This window comes from Nerophis lumbriciformis, linkage group LG24 (genome assembly GCF_033978685.3).
Source record: "Nerophis lumbriciformis linkage group LG24, RoL_Nlum_v2.1, whole genome shotgun sequence".
Lineage (NCBI taxonomy): Eukaryota > Metazoa > Chordata > Actinopteri > Syngnathiformes > Syngnathidae > Nerophis > Nerophis lumbriciformis.
In genome coordinates this window covers 3672377-3700000 of record NC_084571.2, presented here as the reverse complement: position 1 = coordinate 3700000, position 27624 = coordinate 3672377, and the positions used below count along the sequence as shown (strand labels likewise).

At 45.8% G+C, this 27624-nt stretch overlaps 1 protein-coding gene across 1 annotated transcript in view; it reads left to right on the top strand.

The window, feature by feature from the left end:
- fam117aa (family with sequence similarity 117 member Aa) overlaps window positions 1-27624 on the top strand; it is a 77909-nt gene that overhangs the window by 621 nt on the left and 49664 nt on the right. The window contains exons 2-3 of the mRNA XM_061981334.1: window positions 18251-18385; window positions 20174-20319. Coding sequence (XP_061837318.1) covers window positions 18251-18385; window positions 20174-20319 — 281 coding nt within the window. The remainder of the gene's footprint in view (window positions 1-18250; window positions 18386-20173; window positions 20320-27624) is intronic.

The window sequence follows — 27624 nt, the reverse complement described above, 5'->3', positions numbered from 1 at the left end:
AAATACTACAGACATGATTAGTGAAAACAGGTGCGTGACTCAAAACGTGAAACAGGTGCGTGACGTGACAGGTGAAAACTAATGGTTGCTATGGTGACAAAACAAACAAAAGTGCACAAAAAGTCCAAAAACAAAACCGAACATGACTAAAACAAAACATGATCACACAGACATGACACAGATAGTGATTTCTAAAAAATGTGTTATGGTTTGCAGGGGAAGGTGACGGCAACAGACACTAGAGGGCAATGTAGATCTATAGATGTATTATATATAATTATATATATATATATATATATATATATATATATATATATATATATATATATATATATATATATATATATATATATATATACATATATACTGTATATAATAATCAAACAATAGAATATCAACACAGGAAATGGAGTGTGACAAAATCCAAGAGTGTGTTGTGTAAGACTATGTGTGTAGATAGCTGAAGTGTGTTACCAAGTGTTGAAGAGGGCGAAGGAACGCGGAAGTCCATGAGACAGGCAGGTGATCCGGAAGAGAGGGAAGCGTCAGAGTCCGAGTCCATGCGAGGGGGTCGAGAATCCAAAAGGGAAGTCCGGGAGGTAAGGGGAACAACAGGGGATCAGGGAATAACACGGGAAGCGCTGCAGGAAGACAACAGGAATATCAGACACAACGGAAACACTGAAGTCACATGGGAAGAGCGAGTTCGCGGGATGGAAGCCAGACACGAGATGCTTACAAAGGTACAGAAGACTATACTCGGGCGAGCGATGGCAGGTTGTCCAGACTTAAGAAGGCAGCTTGATCATCACAGGCAGGTGTGCTGATTGCCGGTGAATGATTGCAGCTGGCGGCTGCTGCAGGGCGGAGACGTGCGCGGCGCGTCCCTGGATGTGCGCGGCCGGTGCGCTCGTCAGGACTCAAAGATGAGGCCGCATTGGAATGCGCCCTGGCCGCAACAAAATGTCCCATACCGATATACGTCAAAATGCCAAATATCGGCACCGGAAAATCGGCCAGGCCGATATTTGTCATTTTGCCATACAGGTAAAAGCCAGTAAATTAGAATATTTTGAAAAACTTGATTTATTTCAGTAATTGCATTCAAAAGGTGTAACTTGTACATTATATTTATTCATTGCACACAGACTGATGCATTCAAATGTTTATTTCATTTAATTTTGATGATTTGAAGTGGCAACAAATGAAAATCCAAAATTCCGTGTGTCACAAAATTAGAATATTACTTAAGGCTAATACAAAAAAGGGATTTTTAGAAATGTTGGCCAACTGAAAAGTATGAAAATGAAAAATATGAGCATGTACAATACTCAATACTTGGTTGGAGCTCCTTTTGCCTCAATTACTGCGTTAATGCGGCGTGGCATGGAGTCGATGAGTTTCTGGCACTGCTCAGGTGTTATGAGAGCCCAGGTTGCTCTGATAGTGGCCTTCAACTCTTCTGCGTTTTTGGGTCTGGCATTCTGCATCTTCCTTTTCACAATACCCCACAGATTTTCTATGGGGCTAATGTCAGGGGAGTTGGCGGGCCAATTTAGAACACAAATACCATGGTCCGTAAACCAGGCACGGGTAGATTTTGCGCTGTGTGCAGGCGCCAAGTCCTGTTGGAACTTGAAATCTCCATCTCCATAGAGCAGGTCAGCAGCAGGAAGCATGAAGTGCTCTAAAACTTGCTGGTAGACGGCTGCGTTGACCCTGGATCTCAGGAAACAGAGTGGACCGACACCAGCAGATGACATGGCACCCCAAATCATCACTGATGGTGGAAACTTTACACTAGACTTCAGGCAACGTGGATCCTGTGCCTCTCCTGTCTTCCTCCAGACTCTGGGACCTCGATTTCCAAAGGAAATGCAAAATTTGCATGGTTGGGTGATGGTTTGGGGTGCCATGTCATCTGCTGGTGTCGGTCCACTCTGTTTCCTGAGATCCAGGGTCAACGCAGCCGTCTACCAGCAAGTTTTAGAGCACTTCATGCTTCCTGCTGCTGACCTGCTCTATGGAGATGGAGATTTCAAGTTCCAACAGGACTTGGCGCCTGCACACAGCGCAAAATCTACCCGTGCCTGGTTTACGGACCATGGTATTTCTGTTCTAAATTGGCCCGCCAACTCCCCTGACCTTAGCCCCATAGAAAATCTGTGGGGTATTGTGAAAAGGAAGATGCAGAATGCCAGACCCAAAAACGCAGAAGAGTTGAAGGCCACTATCAGAGCAACCTGGGCTCTCATAACACCTGAGCAGTGCCAGAAACTCATCGACTCCATGCCACGCCGCATTAACGCAGTAATTGAGGCAAAAGGAGCTCCAACCAAGTATTGAGTATTGTACATGCTCATATTTTTCATTTTCATACTTTTCAGTTGGCCAACATTTCTAAAAATCCCTTTTTTGTATTAGCCTTAAGTAATATTCTAATTTTGTGACACACGGAATTTTGGATTTTCATTTGTTGCCACTTCAAATCATCAAAATTAAATGAAATAAACATTTGAATGCATCAGTCTGTGTGCAATGAATAAATATAATGTACAAGTTACACCTTTTGAATGCAATTACTGAAATAAATCAAGTTTTTCAAAATATTCTAATTTACTGGCTTTTACCTGTATATCTGTATTTAAAAAAAATCAGTTTCTGCCTTTTTTTTTTTTTTTTACGACTACAACATAACTACATCAACAGATACTACATATACACATATACCATCCATCCATCCATCTTCCCAGACTTTCCTCTCCCCAGCCACTTCGTCCAGCTCTTCCCGGGGGATCCCAAGGCGTTCCCAGGCCTAGACATAGTCTTCCCAACGTGTCCTGGGTCTTCCCCGTGGCTTCCTACCGGTCGGACGTGCCATAAACACCTCCCTAGGGAAGCGTTCGGGTGGCATCCTGACCAGATGCCCGAACCACCTCATCTGGCTCCTCTCGATGTGGAGGAGCAGCGGCTTTACTTTGACTTCCCCCCGGATGGCAGAGCTTCTCACCCTATCTCTAAGGGAGAGACCCGCCACCCGGCGGAGGAAACTCATTTCGGCCGTTTGTACCCGTGATCTTGTCCTTTCGGTCATAACCCAAAGCTCATAACCATAGGTGAGGATGGGAACGTAGATCGACCGGTAAATTGAGAGCTTTGCCTTCCGGCTCAGCTCCTTCTTCACCACAACGGATCGATACAGCGTCCGCATTACTGAAGACGCCGCACCGATCCGCCTGTCGATCTCACGATCCACTTTTCCCTCACTCGTGAACAAGACTCCGAGGTACTAGAACTCCTCCACTTGGGGATGGGTCTCCTCCCCTCTCCTTTTCCGGGCGAGAACCATGGACTCGGACTTGGAGGTGCTGATTCTCATCCCAGTCGCTTCACACTCGGCTGCGAACCGATCCAGTGAGAACTGAAGATCCTGGCCAGATGAAGCCATCAGGACCACATTATCTGCAAAAAGCAGAGACCTAATCCTGCAGCCACCAAACCGGATCCCCTCAACGCCTTGACTGCGCCTAGAAATTCTGTCCATAAAAGTTATGAACAGAATCAGTGACAAAGGGCAGCCTTGGCGGAGTCCAACCCTCACTGGAAACGGGTCCGACTTACTGCCGGCAATGCGGACCAAGCTCTGACACTGATCATACAGGGAGCGGACCGTCACAATCAGACAGTCCGATACCCCATACTCTCTGAGCACTCCCCACAGGACTTCCCGAGGAACATGGCCGAATGCCTTCTCCAAGTCCACAAATCACATGTAGACTGGTTGGGCAAACTCCCATGCACCCTCAAGGACCCTGCCAAGATTCCAGAGCTGGACCACAGTTCCACGACCAGGACGAAAACCACACTGTTCCTCCTGAATCCGAGGTTCGACGATCCGGCGTAGCCTCCTCTCCTTGCTTGCTTGCGGCTGTCCATCGATTACGATGATGACGTTGCTCCAGTAATGGGTTATTGAGGGGGGTTTCGTATATGCCATTGCATGTGGCTGTGCAGGCCAATGCGCGACCCGCATGGTTTGCCACATGTGGGGCAGATGTAGTCCACGCTTGAGAGGGGGGCCCCTGCAGCGCGCTGATGTCGCTGTAAACGTTGTTGTTTTCTCCTCTCAGTGGTCTGCTCCTGGAGATGAGCAATGCCGGCGTGACTGCAGTTGCGCCAGGTGTGGCGATCAGCAGCCAAGACTTCCAGTGCGGAAGGCTGGATAGCACAGCGCTTCAGGAGGGTTTTTATGTGGTCCTTGTAGCGTTTCCGCTGACCCCCAGGAGACCTACAGCCTTCCTGGAGTTGGCCGTAGAGGATCTGTCGGGGGAGCCTCTGGGTGGGCATGCGGATTACATGCCCCACCCAGCGCAGATGTCTTTGCGCAAGGAACACTTGGATGCTGGGTGTTTGGGTCCGGTCATAAATATCCACATGTGGGACTCTGTCCTCCCAGGTCAGACCCAGGATCCGTTGCAGGCAGCGGATGTGGTATCTCTCCAGGATTCTGACGTGCCTTTGGTAAGGGGTCCAGGCTTCCGAGCCGTATAGCAGTGTGGACAGACAAACTGCTTTGTAAACAGCTGCTTTGGTGGAAACTGTCAGGTTTCTGTTCAGGAAGACCCTGGTTTTGAGCCTACCGAAGGCAGCAGACGCTAACCCAACACGAACCTGGATGTCATTATCGATGTTACAGGTGGGGGACAGGACGCTTCCGAGGTAGGTGAAATGTGGAACGGTGGTGAGCTGCTGGCCATCAATGTTGAAGTTCCAACCCTCACTGGAAACGGGTCCGACTTACTGCCGGCAATGCGGACCAAGCTCTGACACTGATCATACAGGGAGCGGACCATCACAATCAGACAGTCCGATACCCCATACTCTCTGAGCACTCCCCACAGGACTTCCCGAGGAACATGGCCGAATGCCTTCTCCAAGTCCACAAATCACATGTAGACTGGTTGGGCAAACTCCCATGCACCCTCAAGGACCCTGCCAAGATTCCAGAGCTGGACCACAGTTCCACGACCAGGACGAAAACCACACTGTTCCTCCTGAATCCGAGGTTCGACGATCCGGCGTAGCCTCCTCTCCAGTACACCTGGGAAGGCTGACACATATACCATCATTTAAAAAAACAAACTAAAACAATAGTAGATAAATTAGTAGATAGGTAATAACCTTATTTTACTGGAGCCAAATGTATTTAATTTATTTAAGAATAAAAAATACTCTCATTGTCAATAATTCTCCCCAAATATGTTTTCATATCTGACAAGATAAATTGAGTGCGTGATTCAGTCAAATAAAAATGCGACATAGCTGGATGGCAAAAAAATCCAAACTTTGTGTATATATCCTTACAAATATTAGACTTATTGTATAAGTAAAGAAGAGCAGGCAGCAGCTCACACATTCTCATACTTTCTGTAACATCCAGGAAGAAATTATGTCAGCCATCTTGAAAAATGTCTCAACTATAAGCTAAGTGAAGGAGCCCCGAATTGTTTTTATTGACGTGTTCACAATATTTCAGGGTTCCTCACCAGGAAACCTTACAATGTATTAAATCCATAAACTGCTATAAAATGAAGTAGATGGTGAGTTATTGTAATTAGGGATGTCCGATAATGGCTTTTTGCCGATATTCCGATATTGTCCAACTCTTTAATTACCGATACCGATATCAACCGATACCGATATCAACCGATATATACAGTCGTGGAATTAACACATTATTATGCCTAATTTGGACAACCAGGTATGGTGAAGATAAGGTACTTTAAAACAAATTATTAATGAAATAAAATAAGATAAATAAATTAAAAACATTTTCTTGAATAAAAAAGAAAGTAAAACAATATAAAAACAGTTACATAGAAACTAGTAATTAATGAAAATGAGTAAAATTAACTGTTAAAGGTTAGTAGTATTAGTATTAGCACAATCATGTGTGCTTACGGACTGTATCCCTTGCAGACTGTATTGATATATATTGATATATAATGTAGGAACCACAATATTAATAACAGAAAGAAACAACCCTTTTGTGTGAATGAGTGTGAATGGGGGATGGAGTTTTTTGAGTTGGTTTACTAATTGTAAGTGTATCTTGTGTTTTTTTATGTTGATTTAATAAAAAAAACAAAAACAAACAAACAAACAAAAAAAACCTATACCGATAATTTCCGATATTACATTTTAACGCATTTATCGACCGATAATATTGGCAGGCCGATATTATCGGTCATCTCTAATTGTAATGTTGAGGAATCCCATATTTTTACCAATTTTCCCAGGTGATTTCCCATATTTTGAAATGCAAATGTTGATGCTCGTCTTAGACACCCGTAATAAAGGTGTTTGCGAATTCAGGTTATCCACAACATTAGCACCACATACAGTTATGTCTCTACTGGTCTGATGTAACCTCAAAAATGATGTTAAAAAAAACAACTTAAAGCCATGTCCAGCTATTTACTGAGGTTTATTTTATATTTAGGTTTATATTACCTGACCGCTTCTATGTTAGCTACCTCTCTTTGTTTATAATGTCTATTTTCTGCTGGATCTACTCTTTATTTTATGCTGCAGCTTTTACATATACTGTAATATTGTACATGGTAATTGTTGTATATTGTATATATTATATCAAAATATAATATAATATAGTAATATAATATATCAGTATATATCATATACTGTATATATAATATGTAAATATTACATATATGCTATATTTTATATTGCTACTACGGTACATTTTTTGTCTACTTTATACCTGCATTATCCTTTCCATCCTTACACTTTCCATCCTTTGTTAGCACAAAATATAAAAATATTTGGTTGTGATTGGTATCCAATTTGGTAATTTTACAAGTACCGACCGACTTCAGTTTGTAGTAAAACCGAGCATCCATTCAAGAAAAAATCCATCTTCTGCTTATCCGAAGTTGGGTCTCTGGGGGCAGCAGCCTAAGCAGAGAAGCCCAGACTTCCTTCTCCCCAGCCACTTCGTCCAGCTCTTCATGGGGGATCCCGAGTCGTTCCCAGGCCAGCTGGGAGACATAGTCTCTCCACCGTGTGTGTCCTGGGTCTTCCCCGCGTCCTAAACACCTCACCATCTTTAAAACTCATTTATACACCTTAGCCTTTACATTTTTTTTAAACCAGTTGATCTGCCGCTTCTCTTTGCTTCTGCGCCCCCCCTGCATCCGCTGCACCCGGTCCCTACCAAAGTTTCTATTTGTCCCCATTGGGTTGAGTTTTTTTTTTGCCCGGATGTGGGATCAGATCTGAGGATGTCGTGGTTTGTGAAGCCCTTTGAGGCATTTGTTATTAAGGACTATATAAATAAACTTTTAACGATTGGTCCAAAATTGCTACCATTGATAGATTCCCAGATACTGAGAATTGGCACTATATCGTTTCAAATGTGAAAGGTCCCCATCTCTACTCCTGTATTCTTGTTTTAGCTTCACTTCACTGGCAGCCTGTGACTTTTTATGTTTTCCGGTTTACAAAACGTGAATTTGCACAAGTTGCAAACTTTTCATTGGTTCTGGGCCTGACTGTGGTAAGAAGTGTCATGTCTGTGTAATCATGTTTTGTTTTAAGTCATGTTTTGTTTAGTTTCTGGCTTTTCACTCCCTTGTCTTGTTTGCATGATTACCCATTAGTTTCACCTGTTCCACGTTTGGACTCATTGTGCACTCTTGTTTGTCACCATAGCAACCATTAGTTTTCACCTGTCACGTCACGCACCTGTTTCACGTTTAGAGTCACGCACCTGTTTTCGTTAATCATGTCTGTGTTATTTTTGTTTATAATGTCTATTTTCTGCTGGATCTACTCTTTATTTTATGCTGCAGCTTTTACATATACTGTAATATTGTACATGGTAATTGTTGTATATTGTATATATTATATCAAAATATAATATAATATAGTAATATAATATATCAGTATATATCATATACTGTATATATAATATGTAAATATTACATATATGCTATATTTTATATTGCTACTACGGTACATTTTTTGTCTACTTTATACCTGCATTATCCTTTCCATCCTTACACTTTCCATCCTTTGTAACTGAGCTACTGTGTGGAAAAAATTCCCTTGTCGATCATTAAAGTTTGTCTTAGTCTAAGTATGCTGCTCATGTTTAAATAACTTTTACTGCAAATGCATATCGGCATCAAATATCGGTTATCAACCTCCTTGACTGCTAATAATCGGTATCTGTATCGGCCCTGAACAAAACATATCGTCGATCTCTTCTGAGTGAGTGTTGTTTCATGTCCACGGGGCTCTCATATTGTCCGAAACATATTTAGAAGGTTGTAAACATCTAGTTATGAAAAATGAACCATTCTTCTTGTCATGACTTGGACTATGGCTTGGTTTGTTCTCCCGAGGTGCAAGTGAATTGGACTGGTCATGGCGTGAAGGTAAATACATGATTTATTTAACACTATAACTACAAAGAAAGGATCAAACAAAAGGCGCGCACAGGGGCGGAGGTACAAAACTAGACTATAAACACAAAACTTGCACATTGGCAGAAACTATGAACAATGAAACAAAACACTAACTGTGGCATGAATCGAAACAAAACTTACTTGACATGGCATGAAGTGCGCAGAGGTACATAGAGTGTGACAGGGGTAAGAATGCGGGGATGTCGTCAGGACGAACAACAGAAAATGAAAAGCTTAAATAACACAGACATGATTAACGAAAACAGGTGCGTGACTCTAAACGTGAAACAGGTGCGTGACGTGACAGGTGAAAACTAATGGTTGCTATGGTGACAAGCAAGAGTGCACAATGAGTCCAAACGTGGAACAGGTGAAACTAATGGGTAATCATGCAAACAAGATAAGGGAGTGAAAAGCCAGAAACTAAACAAAACATGACTTAAAACAAAACATGATTACACAGACATGACAGAGCCCCTCCCTTTAAGGACAGATACCAGATGTCCATAAAAAAATTAACAAGAGTCATGGGAGGGCGGGAGGGGGACATGGCGGTGGGTCGCCAGACCACGTGTCCCCGTATCCACCGGGGCAGAGTTAGGTGGCGGCGGCGAGTGGAACGCTGCTGCAGCAGGCGAGGCGGGCGCCCAGGGAATGGCCACATTCGTGGCCGACTGGGAGGTGGGCGCACTTGGCGTGGCGGGCGATCAGGTAGCGGCCATATCCGTGGCCGACGAGGAGGAAGGCGCGTCGTCATCGTGGCAGGCGTGGAAGCTCGGCGTGGTGAGTCAGGCGGCGAAGCTTGGCGTGGCGCGTCAGGCGGCGAAGCTCGACGTGGCGCGTCAGGCAGCGAAGCTCGACGTGGCGCGTCAGGCGGCGAAGCTCGGCGTGGCGTGTCAGGCGGCGAAGCTTGGCGTGGGTCTTGGTCTTGGCATGGCAGGTCTTGGTCTTGGCATGGCGGGTCTTGGTCTTGGTCTTGGCATGGCGGGTCTTGGTCTTGGTCTTGGTCTTGGCATGGCGGGTCTTGGTCTTGGTCTTGGTCTTGGCATGGCGGGTCTTGGTCTTGGTCTTGGCATGGCGGGTCTTGGTCTTGGCATGGCGGCACTTGGCGTCGTGGAGCTGCGACTGGCGGCACTTGGCGTCGTGGAGCTGCGACTGGCGGCACTTGGCGTCGTGGAGCTGCGACTGGCGACACTTGGCATGGTGGGTCTTGGTCTTGGACTTGGCGTGGAGGGTCTTGGTCTTGGACTTGGCATGGAGGGTCTTGGTCTTGGACTTGGCGTGGAGGGTCTTGGTCTTGGACTTGGCGTGGAGGGTCTTGGTCTTGGCATGGAGGGTCTTGGTCTTGGACTTGGCGTGGAGGGTCTTGGTCTTGGACTTGGCGTGGAGGGTCTTGGTCTTGGACTTGGCGTGGAGGGTCTTGGTCTTGGTCTTGGCGTGGAGGGTCTTGGTCTTGGCGTGGAGGGTCTTGGTCTTGGCGTCGTGGAGCTGGTGCTAGCCTTGGTGCGGCGACAGGTGCTAGCCGTGGAGCTGCGACAGGTGCTAGCCGTGGAGCTGCGACAGGTGCTAGCCGTGGAGCTGCGACAGGTGCTAGCCTTGGCTCTGGTGCTAGCCTTGGTGCTAGCCGTGGTGCAGCTACTGGTGCTAGCCTTGGTGCAGGTGGAGGTGGCCTAGCTGGGGGTTGCGGCTTGGCATGGTGAAAGACCGGTGGTGGTGGCCGTGCTGGAGGCTGTGGCTTGGCAGGTCGGAAGACTGGTGGTGGCGGCCGTGCTGGAGGCTGTGGCTTGGCATGGTGATGCCGAGCAACCCCACCAACACAGCTCCCGACCCCAGCCCTCCCCTAAAGGGGCGGATACCAGACGCACTCCCTGCAGTCTGGAACTCTCTCTAGGGGTGGGCGGAGGGAGGTCTGGAGGGGGGCTGAAACTTCCCCTTTAAGTTGTCCACAATGGGTTTTTTTTTATCCCCCACCTGGGGTTGTGTGGGCGGAAAAAAGAAAAAAATTGTGACGGGGGCGGGACTTGAGTCTTGGGGGGCGGGGCATGAGTCTTGGGGGGCGGGGCATGAGTCTTGGGGGGCGGGGAATGAAATTTGGGACGTGGCTTGGACTGATTAGACCTGATTTCTAAAAACATGTTTTGATAATGTTTTATCAAAGTCATGGCATTAGAGTCTTTTGTTGGAGGCGGGTGTTCAAAAGAAAAAGAGTTGAAAAAAAAATCCTGGGCTGCGATGTCATCCTGGGGAAGCCGGGCAGACTGCTGCTTGCTTCCGCCCGGAGGGGGCGGGGCTTGTGGGAGCGGCGCGTCCTGCTGGCTCGCGGAAGTTCTACCTGACGTCCCTCTCCTTTGGCGGCGCTTCCGTGGCTGGGATGACGCGCCAACGTCCCCGGGCCAAACGGAGCTGATCGGCACCAGTTTGCCGGTCGGACCCCACATGAGTTCCTTGCGCTCCGTGGGGGAATAGCGGAGCGTCTCAGCTTCCATGGCGCGCAGGACCTCCCACGTTCCTTCGTCCAATCTTGCGGGAGAACTTTTTTGCTGACGACATCTGTCATGACTTGGACTATGGCTTGGTTTGTTCTCCCGAGGTGCAAGTGAATTGGACTGGTCATGGCGTGAAGGTAAATACATGATTTATTTAACACTATAACTACAAAGAAAGGATCAAACAAAAGGCGCGCACAGGGGCGGAGGTACAAAACTAGACTATAAACACAAAACTTGCACATTGGCAGAAACTATGAACAATTAAACAAAACACTAACTGTGGCATGAATCGAAACAAAACTTACTTGACATGGCATGAAGTGCGCAGAGGTACATAGAGTGTGACAGGGGTAAGAATGCGGGGATGTCGTCAGGACGAACAACAGAAAATGAAAAGCTTAAATAACACAGACATGATTAACGAAAACAGGTGCGTGACTCAAAACGTGAAACAGGTGCGTGACGTGACAGGTGAAAACTAATGGTTGCTATGGTGACAAACAAGAGTGCACAATGAGTCCAAACGTGGAACAGGTGAAACTAATGGGTAATCATGCAAACAAGATAAGGGAGTGAAAAGCCAGAAACTAAACAAAACATGACTTAAAACAAAACATGATTACACAGACATGACAGAGCCCCTCCCTTTAAGGACAGATACCAGATGTCCATAAAAAAATTAACAAGAGTCATGGGAGGGCGGGAGGGGGACATGGCGGTGGGTCGCCAGACCACGTGTCCCCGTATCCACCGGGGCAGAGTTAGGTGGCGGCGGCGAGTGGAACGCTGCTGCAGCAGGCAAGGCGGGCGCCCAGGGAATGGCCACATTCGTGGCCGACTGGGAGGTGGGCGCACTTGGCGTGGCGGGCGATCAGGTAGCGGCCATATCCGTGGCCGACGAGGAGGAAGGCGCGTCGTCATCGTGGCAGGCGTGGAAGCTCGGCGTGGTGAGTCAGGCGGCGAAGCTCGGCGTGGCGCGTCAGGCGGCGAAGCTCGACGTGGCGCGTCAGGCGGCGAAGCTCGGCGTGGCGTGTCAGGCGGCGAAGCTTGGCGTGGGTCTTGGTCTTGGCATGGCGGGTCTTTGTCTTGGCATGGCGGGTCTTGGTCTTGGTCTTGGTCTTGGCATGGCGGGTCTTGGTCTTGGTCTTGGTCTTGGTCTTGGCATGGCAGGTCTTGGTCTTGGTCTTGGCATGGCGGTTCTTGGTCTTGGTCTTGGCATGGCGGCACTGGGCGTCGTGGAGCTGCGACTGGCGGCACTTGGCGTCGTGGAGCTGCGACTGGCGGCACTTGGCGTCGTGGAGCTGCGACTGGCGGCACTTGGCATGGTGGGTCTTGGTCTTGGACTTGGCGTGGAGGGTCTTGGTCTTGGACTTGGCATGGAGGGTCTTGGTCTTGGACTTGGCGTGGAGGGTCTTGGTCTTGGACTTGGCGTGGAGGGTCTTGGTCTTGGCATGGAGGGTCTTGGTCTTGGACTTGGCGTGGAGGGTCTTGGTCTTGGACTTGGCGTGGAGGGTCTTGGTCTTGGACTTGGCGTGGAGGGTCTTGGTCTTGGCGTGGAGGGTCTTGGTCTTGGCGTCGTGGAGCTGGTGCTAGCCTTGGTGCGGCGACAGGTGCTAACCGTGGAGCTGCGACAGGTGCTAGCCGTGGAGCTGCGACAGGTGCTAGCCGTGGAGCTGCGACAGGTGCTAGCCTTGGCTCTGGTGCTAGCCTTGGTGCTAGCCGTGGTGCAGCTACTGGTGCTAGCCTTGGTGCAGGTGGAGGTGGCCTAGCTGGGGGTTGCGGCTTGGCATGGTGAAAGACCGGTGGTGGTGGCCGTGCTGGAGGCTGTGGCTTGGCAGGTCGGAAGACTGGTGGTGGCGGCCGTGCTGGAGGCTGTGGCTTGGCATGGTGATGCCGAGCAACCCCACCAACACAGCTCCTGACCCCAGCCCTCCCCTAAAGGGGCGGATACCAGACGCGCTCCCTGCAGTCTGGAACTCTCTCTAGGGGTGGGCGGAGGGAGGTCTGGAGGGGGGCTGAAACTTCCCCTTTAAGTTGTCCACAATGGGTTTTTTTTATCCCCCACCTGGGGTTGTGTGGGCGGAAAAAAGAAAAAAATTGTGACGGGGGCGGGACTTGAGTCTTGGGGGGCGGGGCATGAGTCTTGGGGGGCGGGGCATGAAATTTGGGACGTGGCTTGGACTGATTAGACCTGATTTCTAAAAACATGTTTTGATAATGTTTTATCAAAGTCATGGCATTAGAGTCTTTTGTTGGAGGCGGGTGTTCAAAAGAAAAAGAGTTGAAAAAAAAATCCTGGGCTGCGATGTCATCCTGGGGAAGCCGGGCAGACTGCTGCTTGCTTCCGCCCGGAGGGGGCGGGGCTTGTGGGAGCGGCGCGTCCTGCTGGCTCGCGGAAGTTCTACCTGACGTCCCTCTCCTTTGGCGGCGCTTCCGTGGCTGGGATGACGCGCCAACGTCCCCGGGCCAAACGGAGCTGATCGGCACCAGTTTGCCGGTCGGACCCCACATGAGTTCCTTGCGCTCCGTGGGGGAATAGCGGAGCGTCTCAGCTTCCATGGCGCGCAGGACCTCCCACGTTCCTTCGTCCAATCTTGCGGGAGAACTTTTTTGCTGACGACATCTGTCATGACTTGGACTATGGCTTGGTTTGTTCTCCCGAGGTGCAAGTGAATTGGACTGGTCATGGCGTGAAGGTAAACACATGATTTATTTAACACTATAACTACAAAGAAAGGATCAAACAAAAGGCGCGCACAGGGGCGGAGGTACAAAACTAGACTATAAACACAAAACTTGCACATTGGCAGAAACTATGAACAATTAAACAAAACACTAACTGTGGCATGAATCGAAACAAAACTTACTTGACATGGCACGAAGTGCGCAGAGGTACATAGAGTGTGACAGGGGTAAGAATGCGGGGATGTCGTCAGGACGAACAACAGAAAATGAAAAGCTTAAATAACACTGACATGATTAACGAAAACAGGTGCGTGACTCAAAACGTGAAACAGGTGCGTGACGTGACAGGTGAAAACTAATGGTTGCTATGGTGACAAACAAGAGTGCACAATGAGTCCAAACGTGGAACAGGTGAAACTAATGGGTAATCATGCAAACAAGACAAGGGAGTGAAAAGCCAGAAACTAAACAAAACATGACTTAAAACAAAACATGATTACACAGACATGACAGAGCCCCTCCCTTTAAGGACAGATACCAGATGTCCATAAAAAAATTAACAAGAGTCATGGGAGGGCGGGAGGGGGACATGGCGGTGGGTCGCCAGACCACGTGTCCCCGTATCCACCGGGGCAGAGTTAGGTGGCGGCGGCGTCGTGGAGCTGGTGCTAGCCTTGGTGCGGCGACAGGTGCTAGCCGTGGAGCTGCGACAGGTGCTAGCCGTGGAGCTGCGACAGGTGCTAGCCGTGGAGCTGCGACAGGTGCTAGCATTGGCTCTGGTGCTAGCCTTGGTGCTAGCCGTGGTGCAGCTACTGGTGCTAGCCTTGGTGCAGGTGGAGGTGGCCTAGCTGGGGGTTGCGGCTTGGCATGGTGAAAGACCGGTGGTGGTGGCCGTGCTGGAGGCTGTGGCTTGGCAGGTCGGAAGACTGGTGGTGGCGGCCGTGCTGGAGGCTGTGTCTTGGCATGGTGATGCCGAGCCACCCCACCAACACAGCTCCCGACCGCAGCCCCCCCCCTCAAGGGGCGGATACCAGACGTGCTCCCTGCGGTCTGGAACTCTCTCTAGGGGTGGGCGGAGGGAGGTCTGGAGGGGGGCTGAAACTTCCCCTTTATGTTGTCCACAATGTTTTTTTTTTATCTCCCACCTGGGGTTGTGTGGGCGGAAAAAAAGAAAAAAATTGTGACGGGGGCGGGACTTGAGTCTTGGGGGGCGGGGCATGAGTCTTGGGGGGCGGGGCATGAAATTTGGGACGTGGCTTGGACTGATTAGACCTGATTTCTAAAAACATGTTTTGATAATGTTTTATCAAAGTCATGGCATTAGAGTCTTTTGTTGGAGGCGGGTGTTCAAAAGAAAAAGAGTTGAAAAAAAAATCCTGGGCTGCGATGTCATCCTGGGGAAGCCGGGCAGACTGCTGCTTGCTTCCGCCCGGAGGGGGCGGGGCTTGTGGGAGCGGCGCGTCCTGCTGGCTCGCGGAAGTTCTACCTGACGTCCCTCTCCTTTGGCGGCGCTTCCGTGGCTGGGATGACGCGCCAACGTCCCCGGGCCAAACGGAGCTGATCGGCACCAGTTTGCCGGTCGGACCCCACATGAGTTCCTTGCGCTCCGTGGGGGAATAGCGGAGCGTCTCAGCTTCCATGGCGCGCAGGACCTCCCACGTTCCTTCGTCCAATCTTGCGGGAGAACTTTTTTGCTGACGACATCTGTCATGACTTGGACTATGGCTTGGTTTGTTCTCCCGAGGTGCAAGTGAATTGGACTGGTCATGGCGTGAAGGTAAATACATGATTTATTTAACACTATAACTACAAAGAAAGGATCAAACAAAAGGCGCGCACAGGGGCGGAGGTACAAAACTAGACTATAAACACAAAACTTGCACATTGGCAGAAACTATGAACAATGAAACAAAACACTAACTGTGGCATGAATCGAAACAAAACTTACTTGACATGGCATGAAGTGCGCAGAGGTACATAGAGTGTGACAGGGGTAAGAATGCGGGGATGTCGTCAGGACGAACAACAGAAAATGAAAAGCTTAAATAACACAGACATGATTAACGAAAACAGGTGCGTGACTCTAAACGTGAAACAGGTGCGTGACGTGACAGGTGAAAACTAATGGTTGCTATGGTGACAAACAAGAGTGCACAATGAGTCCAAACGTGGAACAGGTGAAACCAATGGGTAATCATGCAAACAAGACAAGGGAGTGAAAAGCCAGAAACTAAACAAAACATGACTTAAAACAAAACATGATTACACAGACATGACAGAGCCCCTCCCTTTAAGGACAGATACCAGATGTCCATAAAAAAATTAACAAGAGTCATGGGAGGGCGGGAGGGGGACATGGCGGTGGGTCGCCAGACCACGTGTCCCCGTATCCACCGGGGCAGAGTTAGGTGGCGGCGGCGAGTGGAACGCTGCTGCACCAGGCAAGGCGGGCGCCCAGGGAATGGCCACATTCGTGGCCGACTGGGAGGTGGGCGCACTTGGCGTGGCGGGCGATCAGGTTGCGGCCATATCCGTGGCCGACGAGGAGGAAGGCGCGTCGTCATCGTGGCAGGCGTGGAAGCTCGGCGTGGTGAGTCAGGCGGCGAAGCTCGGCGTGGCGCGTCAGGCGGCGAAGCTCGACGTGGCGTGTCAGGCGGCGAAGCTTGGCGTGGGTCTTGGTCTTGGCATGGCGGGTCTTGGTCTTGGCATGGCGGGTCTTGGTCTTGGTCTTGGCATGGCGGGTCTTGGTCTTGGTCTTGGTCTTGGCATGGCGGGTCTTGGTCTTGGTCTTGGTCTTGGCATGGCGGGTCTTGGTCTTGGTCTTGGCATGGCGGGTCTTGGTCTTGGTCTTGGCATGGCGGGTCTTGGTCTTGGCATGGCGGCACTTGGCGTCGTGGAGCTGCGACTGGCGGCACTTGGCATCGTGGAGCTGCGACTGGCGGCACTTGGCATGGTGGGTCTTGGTCTTGGACTTGGCGTGGAGGGTCTTGGTCTTGGACTTGGCATGGAGGGTCTTGGTCTTGCATTTTCTAGTTACAAATATTATTAGTAGAGATGTCCGATAACATCGGACTGCCGATATCCCATCCATCCATCCATTTTCTACCGCTTGTCCCTTTTGGGCTCGCGGGGGGTGCTGGTATTATCGTCCGATAAATGCTTTAAAATGTAATATCGGAGATTATCGGTATCGGTTTCAAAAAGTAAAATTTATGACTTTTTAAAACGCCGCTGTACGGAGTGGAACACGGACGTAGGGAGAAGTACAGAGCGCCAATAAACCTTAAAGGCACTGCCTTTGCGTGCCGGCCCAGTCACATAATATCTACGGCTTTTCACACACACAATTGAATGCAAGGCATGCTTGGTCAACAGCCATACAGGTCACACTGAGGGTGGCCGTATAAACAACTTTAACACTGTTACAAATATGCGCCACGCTGTGAACCCACACCAAACAAGAATGACAGACACATTTCGGAAGAACATCCGCACCGTAACACAACAGAAAAATACCCAGAACTCCTTGCAGCACTAACTATTCCGGGACGCTACAATATACACCCCCCGTTACCCCCCACCTCAACCTCCTCATGTCCCAAATTCCAAGCTGCTGTTTTGAGGCATGTTAAAAAAAAAAAATGCACTTTGTGACTTCAATAATAAATATGGCAGTGCCATGTTGGCATTTTTTTCCCAGAACTTGAATTGATTTATTTTGGAAAACCTTGTTACATTGTTTAATGCATCCAGCGGGGAATCACAACAAAATTAGGCATAACAATGTGTTAATTCCACGACTGTATATATCGGTTGATATCGGAATTGGTAATTAAGAGTTGGACAATATCGGAATATCGGACATCGGTAAAAAAGCCATTATCGGACATCTCTAGTTCTGACCAATCAGGAGACAAGAAAAAACATTGTCAAATGTGCCCAGTAAATTTTTCTCCCCGTGAGGCGTCCTTTTACACGTCAAAAATATTGTAGTGAACTTTTGCTACATTTATCACGGCGAGATTGTAAGAGTTGACTAGACTGTTAATGAGCTTCTTGTGGAACTCTATAAACTATTCTATTGCTGACCTTTTGGACACCCACTCTCTCTCTCTCACACACACACACACACACACACACACACACACACACACACACACACACACACACACACACACACACACACACACACACACACACGCACACAAAGACCATGCAGCCTCACAATAGTGAAAGAAAAAAAAGTGGGCAGGGACTTCAAACTTTTTAAGAGGAGGAGGGGCGATGACAGATGGAAGTGAAGACCAGTAAGAGCTTCACTTCAGTCCTGCAGCAACCAAGCACACGACCCAAAACTTTTGCACTGTTCAGGTTAGTGTGCATGTCAGTGTGTGTGTGTGTGTGTGTGTGTGTGTGTGTTCACTTGTGCTGAACTTACACGGAAACTCTACTGCAGGAGAAGACATGGACTTGTTGGCTGTGACATGAGGCCATGAGCTGACTTTTGGAACATTGTCGTGCATGAAGTGAACAGAGGGAAGTGTGTGTGTGTGTGTGTGTGTGTGTGTGTGTGTGTTCATATCCAAGAGAAGGCGGTGGTGGTGGGCCTGATGTCGGGGAAAAGTGGAGCAGCTCCTCGAGTCTGCAGCAACTCCAACCTGATGCTGCCCCTCAGGGCCACGGTGCCCTACCAGCTCCTCCTCAGCAGGGAAAGCAAAGCAGGTAAATAGTGCATTTAAAAAAGTATGTTTAAAATAATGCATATAAAAATGCATTTAAAAGATACATTTAAAATGTGAATTTTTACATTTTTAATTGTACTTTTTTTGAATATAAAGTTAATTTTAAAAATGCATTTAAAAGTAAAATACATTTTTTTTTAAATAAAATAGTACATTTAAAATGTATTTAAAAGATACATTTAATTTAAAAAATAATTTTAAGTACTCTTTTAAATCCACATTTTACTTAAATGCACTTCTTTCAATATAAAGTTAATTTAAAATGCATTTAAAGTGCAATAAAAGATCACTTTAAAAAGTACTCTTAAAGCGTACGTTAAAAAGTACATTTAAAAAGTGCAGTTAAAAATGTATTCAAAAGGTACCTTTACAAAAATGTCATTTAAAAAGTGCACTTAAAACTACTTTTTAAATCCACATTTTACTTCGATGCACTTATTTTTATATATGTACTTTTAAAATACATTTTTTAATTATAAAGTTTATTTAAATTGCATTTGAAAGTGTATTTCAGAGTTAAAAGCACTTTTAAAAATACATTTAAAAAGTACTTTTAAAATTGTGCATTTAAAACATAAATTCAAAAAGTACATTTAAAAAAAGTGCATTTGAAATGTATTTTTAAATGCACTTTTTACGTAATAAATGCACTTCTCATATTTAAATGCACATTTTAAATGCACTTTTTTGAGTATAAAGTGCATTTAAAAATGCAATACAAGTGCATTTAAAAGTGAATTAAAAAAGCACACTTAAAAATGCATTTAAAATGTAAATTAAAAAAAAGTACATTTAAAAAAGTGCATTTAAAATGTATTTTTAAATGCACTTTTGACCTCATTAATGCACTTCTTTTTTTTAAATGTACATTTTAAATGCACTTTTTTGAGTACAAAGTGCATCTAAAAATGCCATAAAAGTGCATTTAAAAGTACATTTAAAAATGCATTCAAAAGGTACATTTAAAAAAATTCCTTTAAAAAATACATTTAAAAAAGTGCATTTAAAATATATAATTTTACTAATACATGCACTTCTTATTTTTAAATGCACATTTTAAGTGCACTGTTTTGAGTACAAAGTGCATTTAAAAATGCCACAAAAGTGCATTTCAAAGAGAATTTTAAAGTACATTTCAAAATGCATTTAAAAGGTAGATTTGGAAAAAGTTCATTTAAAAAGTACATTTTAAAAAAGTGCATTTAAAATGTATTTTTAAATGCACTTTTTACATAATACATGCACTTCTTATTTTCAAATGTACATTTTAGTTTAGATGCACTTTATATATATATATATATATATATATATATATATATATATATATATATATAAAAGTGCATTTAAAAGGTACATTTTATCAAGTTAATTTAAAAAATCCTTGAAAATGCACTTTTTAAATTTTTTTTTTTAAATAAACATTTTTATATATTAAGGGCATTTAAAAAGTACTTTTAACCCCATTTTGGGTGCGACAACAGAATGATGCTCATGAAGAACAATACGATGTTGACATTGTGACCTGCAGGATGTTTAGTTGCTGCTTGTGAGTCCACTAAGTGTGTTGTGTTGTTTTGCCCCCACCCTCCCCACCACCACACACACACACACACACACACACACACACACACACACACACACACACACACAAACACTAGTAGTAGGGCTGGGGGCTAATAGGGGACGCCTGGGAGCAATTCAGTGAAAAATGGTTCACATTTAACATGTACTCTTGTGTGTATGTGTGTGTGTGTGTGTGTGTGTGTAGCTGAGAGGAACTCGTCCCGACCGCCCAGGCCCACCATGAGGCGGACCATGTCCCTGGATGCCATCATGGCGCCCTACTTGCAGGGCCAGTGGCCCAAGGATGCTCAGGGTCCTGCAGGGACGCGCGTCAGCGAAAAAGCCACACAGGTGAGAACGTTCGTTGCTCCTGCAGGTGTTTTTTTTTTTTTTTTTAGCTCAACCTCACATAAACCCCTAACCCCCACATCTCCAAGCCACCCACATCCTCTCCTGTGTGCGCGTCTTAGCTGGTGCATGAAGCCCCCACCCACCACACCCCTCGACCCCAAACGCCCGAGGAAGCTCGCCAAGCCCGGTGTAGGTCGGCCTGACACAGTTTAAAGGCGAGCCAAACCCCCCCATAGCCTCCATTGTGAGGAGCAGACCCCTCCTGACCTCATTATACACACACCCCATCCCCCTCGCAGCGCGAGCAAGCGTCTGCCGAGCAGCGCCCCCAACACCCACCAGCGTGGCGTCCCCTCATCAAACTTCTCGTCACTCCATTTTCACCTTTAAACTCTCTTATGATTATTGCTATTATTATTATTATTATTATTATTATTATTACACTGTCAGCCACCCGAACCTGCACTCACGTACATGTCAGTCAGTGCAGCCTTCACACACAACCCTAAAATATGACCATTATAACCATATATGCTTGTCTGAACACAATGCCAAACTTGAGCGTTTAAAGTGGGACACCAGCCTCAGCAGGGGGTCCGGGAACCATTTTAGCGTGCATGAAAGAAGGCGACGTTTGAGGCAATTCCGCCCCCAAACTCTGGTTATTATGTACTAAAGACAGGTTTTCCGCCTCATATCGGAAGCATAAAGTGAGAATTTAAATGTAGAAAGATTAATTATGATTACTTTAGTCTGAATATTAACATTCGATACCGATGTTGTACCGATACGATATCAGCAGGAATCATACATCCTTTTTTTTTGGTGGTGTTGAACGTTAGTTGAGGTTGGATCAAGTGAAAGGAGTCAAACAGAGAACAAAGGTAGGTATGGAAAACACTTACCTATTCATTATTAACCGTCTGGCGTGGACTTATGCTTTTTTTTAAGTTGAAGTGGAGTGGTAATTGTTTTTGGCGATATCTCCGGGGCGACAATAGTTTATGAAGTTCAGCTAATGACGTAGTAGTAGTTTTATTTTTGGACATGCTTGGATGAGATCCGCCCGGAGTTCCTTAAGGCTCTGGATGCTGTAGGGCTGTCTTGGTTGACAAGACTCTGCAGCATCGCGTGGACATCGGGGGCAGTACCTCTGGATTGGCAGACCGGGGTGGTGGTTCCTCTCTTTAAGAAGGGGAACCGGAGGGTGTGTTCTAACTATCGTGGGATCACACTCCTCAGCCTTCCTGGTAAGGTCTATTCAGGTGTACTGGAGAGGAGGCTACGCCGGATAGTCGAACCTCGGATTCAGGAGGAACAGTGTGGTTTTCGTCCTGGTCGTGGAACTGTGGACCAGCTCTATACTCTCGGCAGGGTCCTTGAGGGTGCATGGGAGTTTGCCCAACCAGTCTACATGTGCTTTGTGGACTTGGAGAAGGCATTCGACCGTGTCCCTCGGGAAGTCCTTTGGGGAGTGCTCAGAGAGTATGGGGTTTCGGACTGTCTGATTATGGCGGTCCGCTCCCTGTATGATCAGTGTCAGAGCTTGGTTCGCATTGCCGGCAGTAAGTCGGACACGTTTCCGGTGAGGGTTGGACTCCGCCAAGGCTGCCCTTTGTCACCGATTCTGTTCATAACTTTTATGGACAGAATTTCTAGGCGCAGTCAAGGCGTTGAGGGGATCCGGTTTGGTGGCTGCAGGATTAGGTCTCTGCTTTTTGCAGATGATTTGGTCCTGATGGCTTCATCTGGCCAGGATCTTCAGCTCTCACTGGATCGGTTCGCAGCTGAGTGTGAAGCGACTGGGATGAGAATCAGCACCTCCAAGTCCGAGTCCATGGTTCTCGCCCGGAAAAGGGTGGAGTGCCATCTCCGGGTTGGGGAGGAGATCTTGCCCCAAGTGGAGGAGTTCAAGTACCTCGGAGTCTTGTTCACGAGTGAGGGAAGAGTGGATCGTGAGATCGACAGGCGGATCGGTGCGGCGTCTTCAGTAATGCGGACGCTGTATCGATCCGTTGTGGTGAAGAAGGAGCTGAGCCGGAAGGCAAAGCTCTCAATTTACCGGTCGATCTACGTTCCCATCCTCACCTATGGTCATGAGCTTTGGGTTATGACCGAAAGGACAAGATCACGGGTACAAGCGGCCGAAATGAGTTTCCTCCGCCGGGTGGCGGGGCTCTCCCTTAGAGATAGGGTGAGAAGCTCTGTCATCCGGGGGGAGCTCAAAGTAAAGCCGCTGCTCCTCCGCATCGAGAGGAGCCAGATGAGGTGGTTCGGGCATCTGGTCAGGATGCCACCCGAGCGCCTCCCTAAGGAGGTGTTTAGGGCATGTCCGACCGGTAGGAGGCCACGAGGAAGACCCAGGACACGTTGGGAAGACTATGTCTCCCGGCTGGCCTGGGAACGCCTCGGGATCCCCCGGGAGGAGCTGGACGAAGTGGCTGGGGAGAGGGAAGTCTGGGCTTCCCTGCTTAGGCTGCTGCCCCCGCGACCCGACCTCGGATAAGCGGAAGAAGATGGATGGATGGATGGATGGACATGCTTGCTTAAAAACGTCATGATTGTTTACAGTTGACGGTTCAACCCAAGTTGTATGACGCGGACACATTTGTTACTGGATACTTTCCAATACGCTTCTGCAACTATAATTATTTGGTACTTGTTTATATTGGCAAATGTGCTGTTTTAGACTGCAATCGTGTTCAATTAAGGACCCTTATTATGTATGTCTAGCTTGTGTGCTATTGTGTGCTTAGTTGTTGTGTAGCTGCTAGCTCCTAGTAGCCTCTTGTAAATGACTTGACTAAAATAGAAGAAATTGTGTGTTTATTGGAGGACATTTCGATGTGCGTCTTAGCACAAGTAAACACGCTGCAGGACTGCTTGTATCGGACTGCTGATATTGCCGATATAATCCCGTTTTTTTTGCTGATATCAGTCCGATATCAATATTGGATCGGATATTCAGGTGTGGTTTAGAAGCTGAAAGTCAGTTTATAGTTTCATTTACATACAATATTAGTAGGTCATGCACATAGCTCTGGAAACTAGAACACAACAATCTTTAGAATATGACAACAAGTTTAATTTTCACTGTTGCTCTCCCGTTGCTTGTGGAATAGAAAAAACGATTTGCCGAGTATACTAGCATAACAACTTAAAAACAGTCAAACCTTGGTTTTCTAAAATTTTTCGTACACTATCTTGATTGTGGATGGGACAAATTAGTCCAGTTGCCCAAACAAAGAACCCACGCTTTGATGATTCAGTTTCAGTACTTTCAGTACAAAATAAACCACCATCAATTCATTCATTTTTTTCAATCCATTTATTTGATTTGGAACATGCTAAAACCCCGCAAGCGCACATTTTTGCTCAAGTGACCAAGCGTCCAGAAGGAGTCCCCAACCCTGTGCCATAAGCAGCATTTCAAAAACTAAAAAAACAAGAAAGAAAAAAGAACATCCTGGGGCCACAGAAAAATGCGAGTGCAAGCACTATGATAAAGAAGGTGAGAAACACTGTTGTATAGCAAAGTACGGAGGTGACGTCGCCGTGGCTCTCCTCTTCTCTTTTCGCTCAGCACCGTAGTCGCCAACAAGTTAAAAGTGATATTAAATGTTATTTTGTACATTTTTTCCATCATTTTGATCTATTTCATATTGTTTTCAAGGGTTTAAGGAACTTTATCGTCACACCGGCACAGATGAGTTAGCACAAAATTTAGTACCTGAGGGCAAGCAATAGTATGTAGATAATATTAAATAGAATATGATGTAGAGCAGGGGTCCCCAAACTATGGCTCCGGCCCGCCAGCGTCCAAAATCCGGCACGCGGGAAGTCCCAAGTTAAAAAAAAAAAAAAAAAAACTTTTCAATTTAAAATCAAATTTTAAAATTAAAATTTTAAATTAAGTTTTTAAAAAATAAAAATAAAATAAAATTATACATTTTCTACCGCTTGTTACTCTTGGTGTCTCCTAGCCGCTCAGGAAAATCATATTGTCTAAAAATGCATTTTCCCATTTATAACGTGACATCATCGCGCTCGGAATGATATATATATATATATATATATATATATATATATATATATATATATATATATGTCTTAATAAGGTTATCCAAAAAATAGTGCTCGATACCGTAGTAGAGCGCAATATATGTATGCGTGGGGAAAAAAAAAATCACAAGACTATTTCATCTCTACAGGCCTGTTTCATGAGGGGGGGTACCCTCAATCGTCAGGAGATTTTAATGGGAGCATTCACATACCATGGTTTATATAGGGCACAGAGTGGGTGGGTACAGGCTGGCCTAGGGGCGTGGTGATTGGCTCATGTGTTACCTAGGAGGTGTTTCCGTCTATGGCGGCATGTTGTTACAATTTCGCTGCGCTTGTTGAGGGATGACAGGTCTGGACGGTAAATAATAAACAGTTTCTCTTTCAAGCATAGGTTGCATCTTTTATTACCACTATTGTAAGGTGTGCTGGATGCATACCAAAAAGCCCTTGATGAAAGCGGATACAATTTCACCCTCACCTATGAACCCACGCCAGGAAACCAGCCAAAAAAGAACAGAAAACGAAACGACATCATCTGGTACAACCCCCCATACAGCAAGAACGTCTCAACTAACATTGGACACAAATTCCTCAATCTGATTGACAAACACTTTCCCAAAGACAACACCCTAAGAAAAGTATTCAACAAGAACAACATTAAATTGAGCTACAGCTGCATGAACAATATACGACAAATCATCTCAAACCACAACAAAACAATTGCAAATGAGCCGTCGACCCCCAGACAGAGCGACTCCAAAACCAACAAAGGATGTAACTGTCGAAAGAAACCTGATTGCCCTCTCAACGGGGGGTGCTTACAAACATCAGTTGTCTACCAATCTAAGGTAATACGCAAGGACATTAACACATCCGACACATATGTAGGATTAACCGAGGGAGAATTCAAAACCAGATGGAACAATCACAAGGCTTCTTTCAGGAACCAAAACCTGCGAAATACCACAGAACTCAGCAAACACATTTGGGACCTCAAAGACAATAATGTTGAATATTCAATAACATGGCAAATTCTTGCATCCAGCACACCTTACAATAGTGGTAATAAAAGATGCAACCTATGCTTGAAAGAGAAACTGTTTATTATCTACCGTCCAGACCTGCCATCCCTCAACAAGCGCAGCGAAATTGTAACAACATGCCGCCATAGACGGAAACACCTCCTAGGTAACACATGAGCCAATCACCACGCCCCTAGGCCAGCCTGTACCCACCCACTCTGTGCCCTATATAAACCATGGTATGCGAATGCTCCCATTAAAATCTCCTGATGATTGAGGGTACCCCCCCTCATGAAACAGGCCTGTAGAGATGAAATAGTCTTGTGATTTTTTTCCCACACATACATATATATATATATATATATATATATATATATATATATATATATATATATATACACATACAGCCCGGCCCCTGGCCAATTTTTTTTAACCCAATGCGGCCCCCGAGTCAAAAAGTTTGGGGACTCCTGATGTAGAGTAAGTCAGTGACTCTCAAACTGTGGTACGGGTACTACCAGCAGTACATCGGCTCCATCTAGTGGTACGCCAAATAATCACTTAATTAAGTGATTAGTCTTTTATGTTCTTGTATTCAAACATGTGTGTAATGTTACATTGGCCAAAAGTATTACATATACTTGTTAAATAAAACCTCTGCCTTGTTTTTAATGAATACATATGCCTACTACGCTACTGTATTTTAATGTAGGTTATTTTGGTGGCACTTGGAGAAGAGTTTTAGGAGGTGGCGCTTGGTGAAAAAAGTTTGAGAACCACTGGAGTCGGTTGTAAATAGCAAAGGTTATTACAGTGCTTCTCAATTGCTTTCTGTTAGCCCCCCTTCTGCCACGGCTTAAAATAGTATAATTTGTCTGTAAAATTGTTATAAGTACGCCTCTTCATAAACACATGACATAACACAAAAACATGCATTTATTTGATCCCTTTTGGGAGAAATTGCTTCAATGTTCATACGGTTTGGTTTTTGTTTGACTTTTTGGAACGTATTACTACATTTATACGACTACAACCAAAACCAAGGATTGACTCTAGACTAAAAATCGACAATATTTTACTAAATTTTTTTTAACTCTAATTAATATTGACCCTGAAGCAAATAGGAATTTACTGTCCGATTAAAACAGTTAAACATGTATTGTATTGTGTTTATTACACACCAGTTGTTTGATTGTAACGTGCCTGTGTTGGTTGGAGTTTTCATTAACACATTTGGAAGTGTTGAAATCGCCATGTAAAATCGCTAATGCTAATTAGTAGCATGTCAATAGCAAAGCTAATGTATATTAGCATCACACTCGCGCATTTGTGGAAAAGGGAAGCCTTAACTCATTTTTGGAGCGTTTTTTTTAGTCGATTCCTTTGTTGGCATTGAAAATTGCAACATTACCTCAAGGTGGTTTAACGTAGTCCACTCTCAGTGCTGCTGGAGTGATCGCCAAGTGCCGAAGTGTGAATGCGTGAATTCATCCGCGACCCAGGTACCGAAACATGGCACGGTTGGATTTGAATCGGTACCCATCCCTAATCATAGCAGAGCATAGCAGGGCTGTGAATCTTTGGGCACCGGACGATTCCATTGTTGGGGGTAGCGATTCGATTCAGAACCGATTCTCGATTCAAAATCAGTACTTTCTTAATAACATTAGGTGCCAGTTGTATGATTAACTACATTCCTCTAAAAAATTAGATATTACTTAAAAGAAAAACTGCTTTTGAAAAATACAATTATACCCAAACATTTAATAGAGTGGATGGACATAACATTGAGTAACAAGTAAGAATCACGATTCATTCGGAAATTGATTTTTTTTTACTCCCTTTAGTGGCTGATGATTGGTATTAGGTTAGGTTAGCGCTATTGTCTCACCGCTTTTTGTCCTTTGATTTCCATTTGTGAAAAACTGTAATGGGACAAAGGATATAATACTAATAATATTATTAACTACATGAGGCAATTTCTGGAGGAATTGCGTGTAAATGCTCCAATGCTGAAGTTGAACTAAAATCCTGGATTTTTTTTTAGAATTGTTGAAGTAGAGCACACAATTCCCAAATAAGCTGAATATTTTGAAGTTGGAACAGTTTGAATCAGATGAAAAATGTGGGAGTTGTGGAACTTTGAAGAATGTCCCATTGATTTTAATGGGAATTTCCCAAAAATGTGGGAAAAGTGGGATTTTTTTTAGAAAATGTT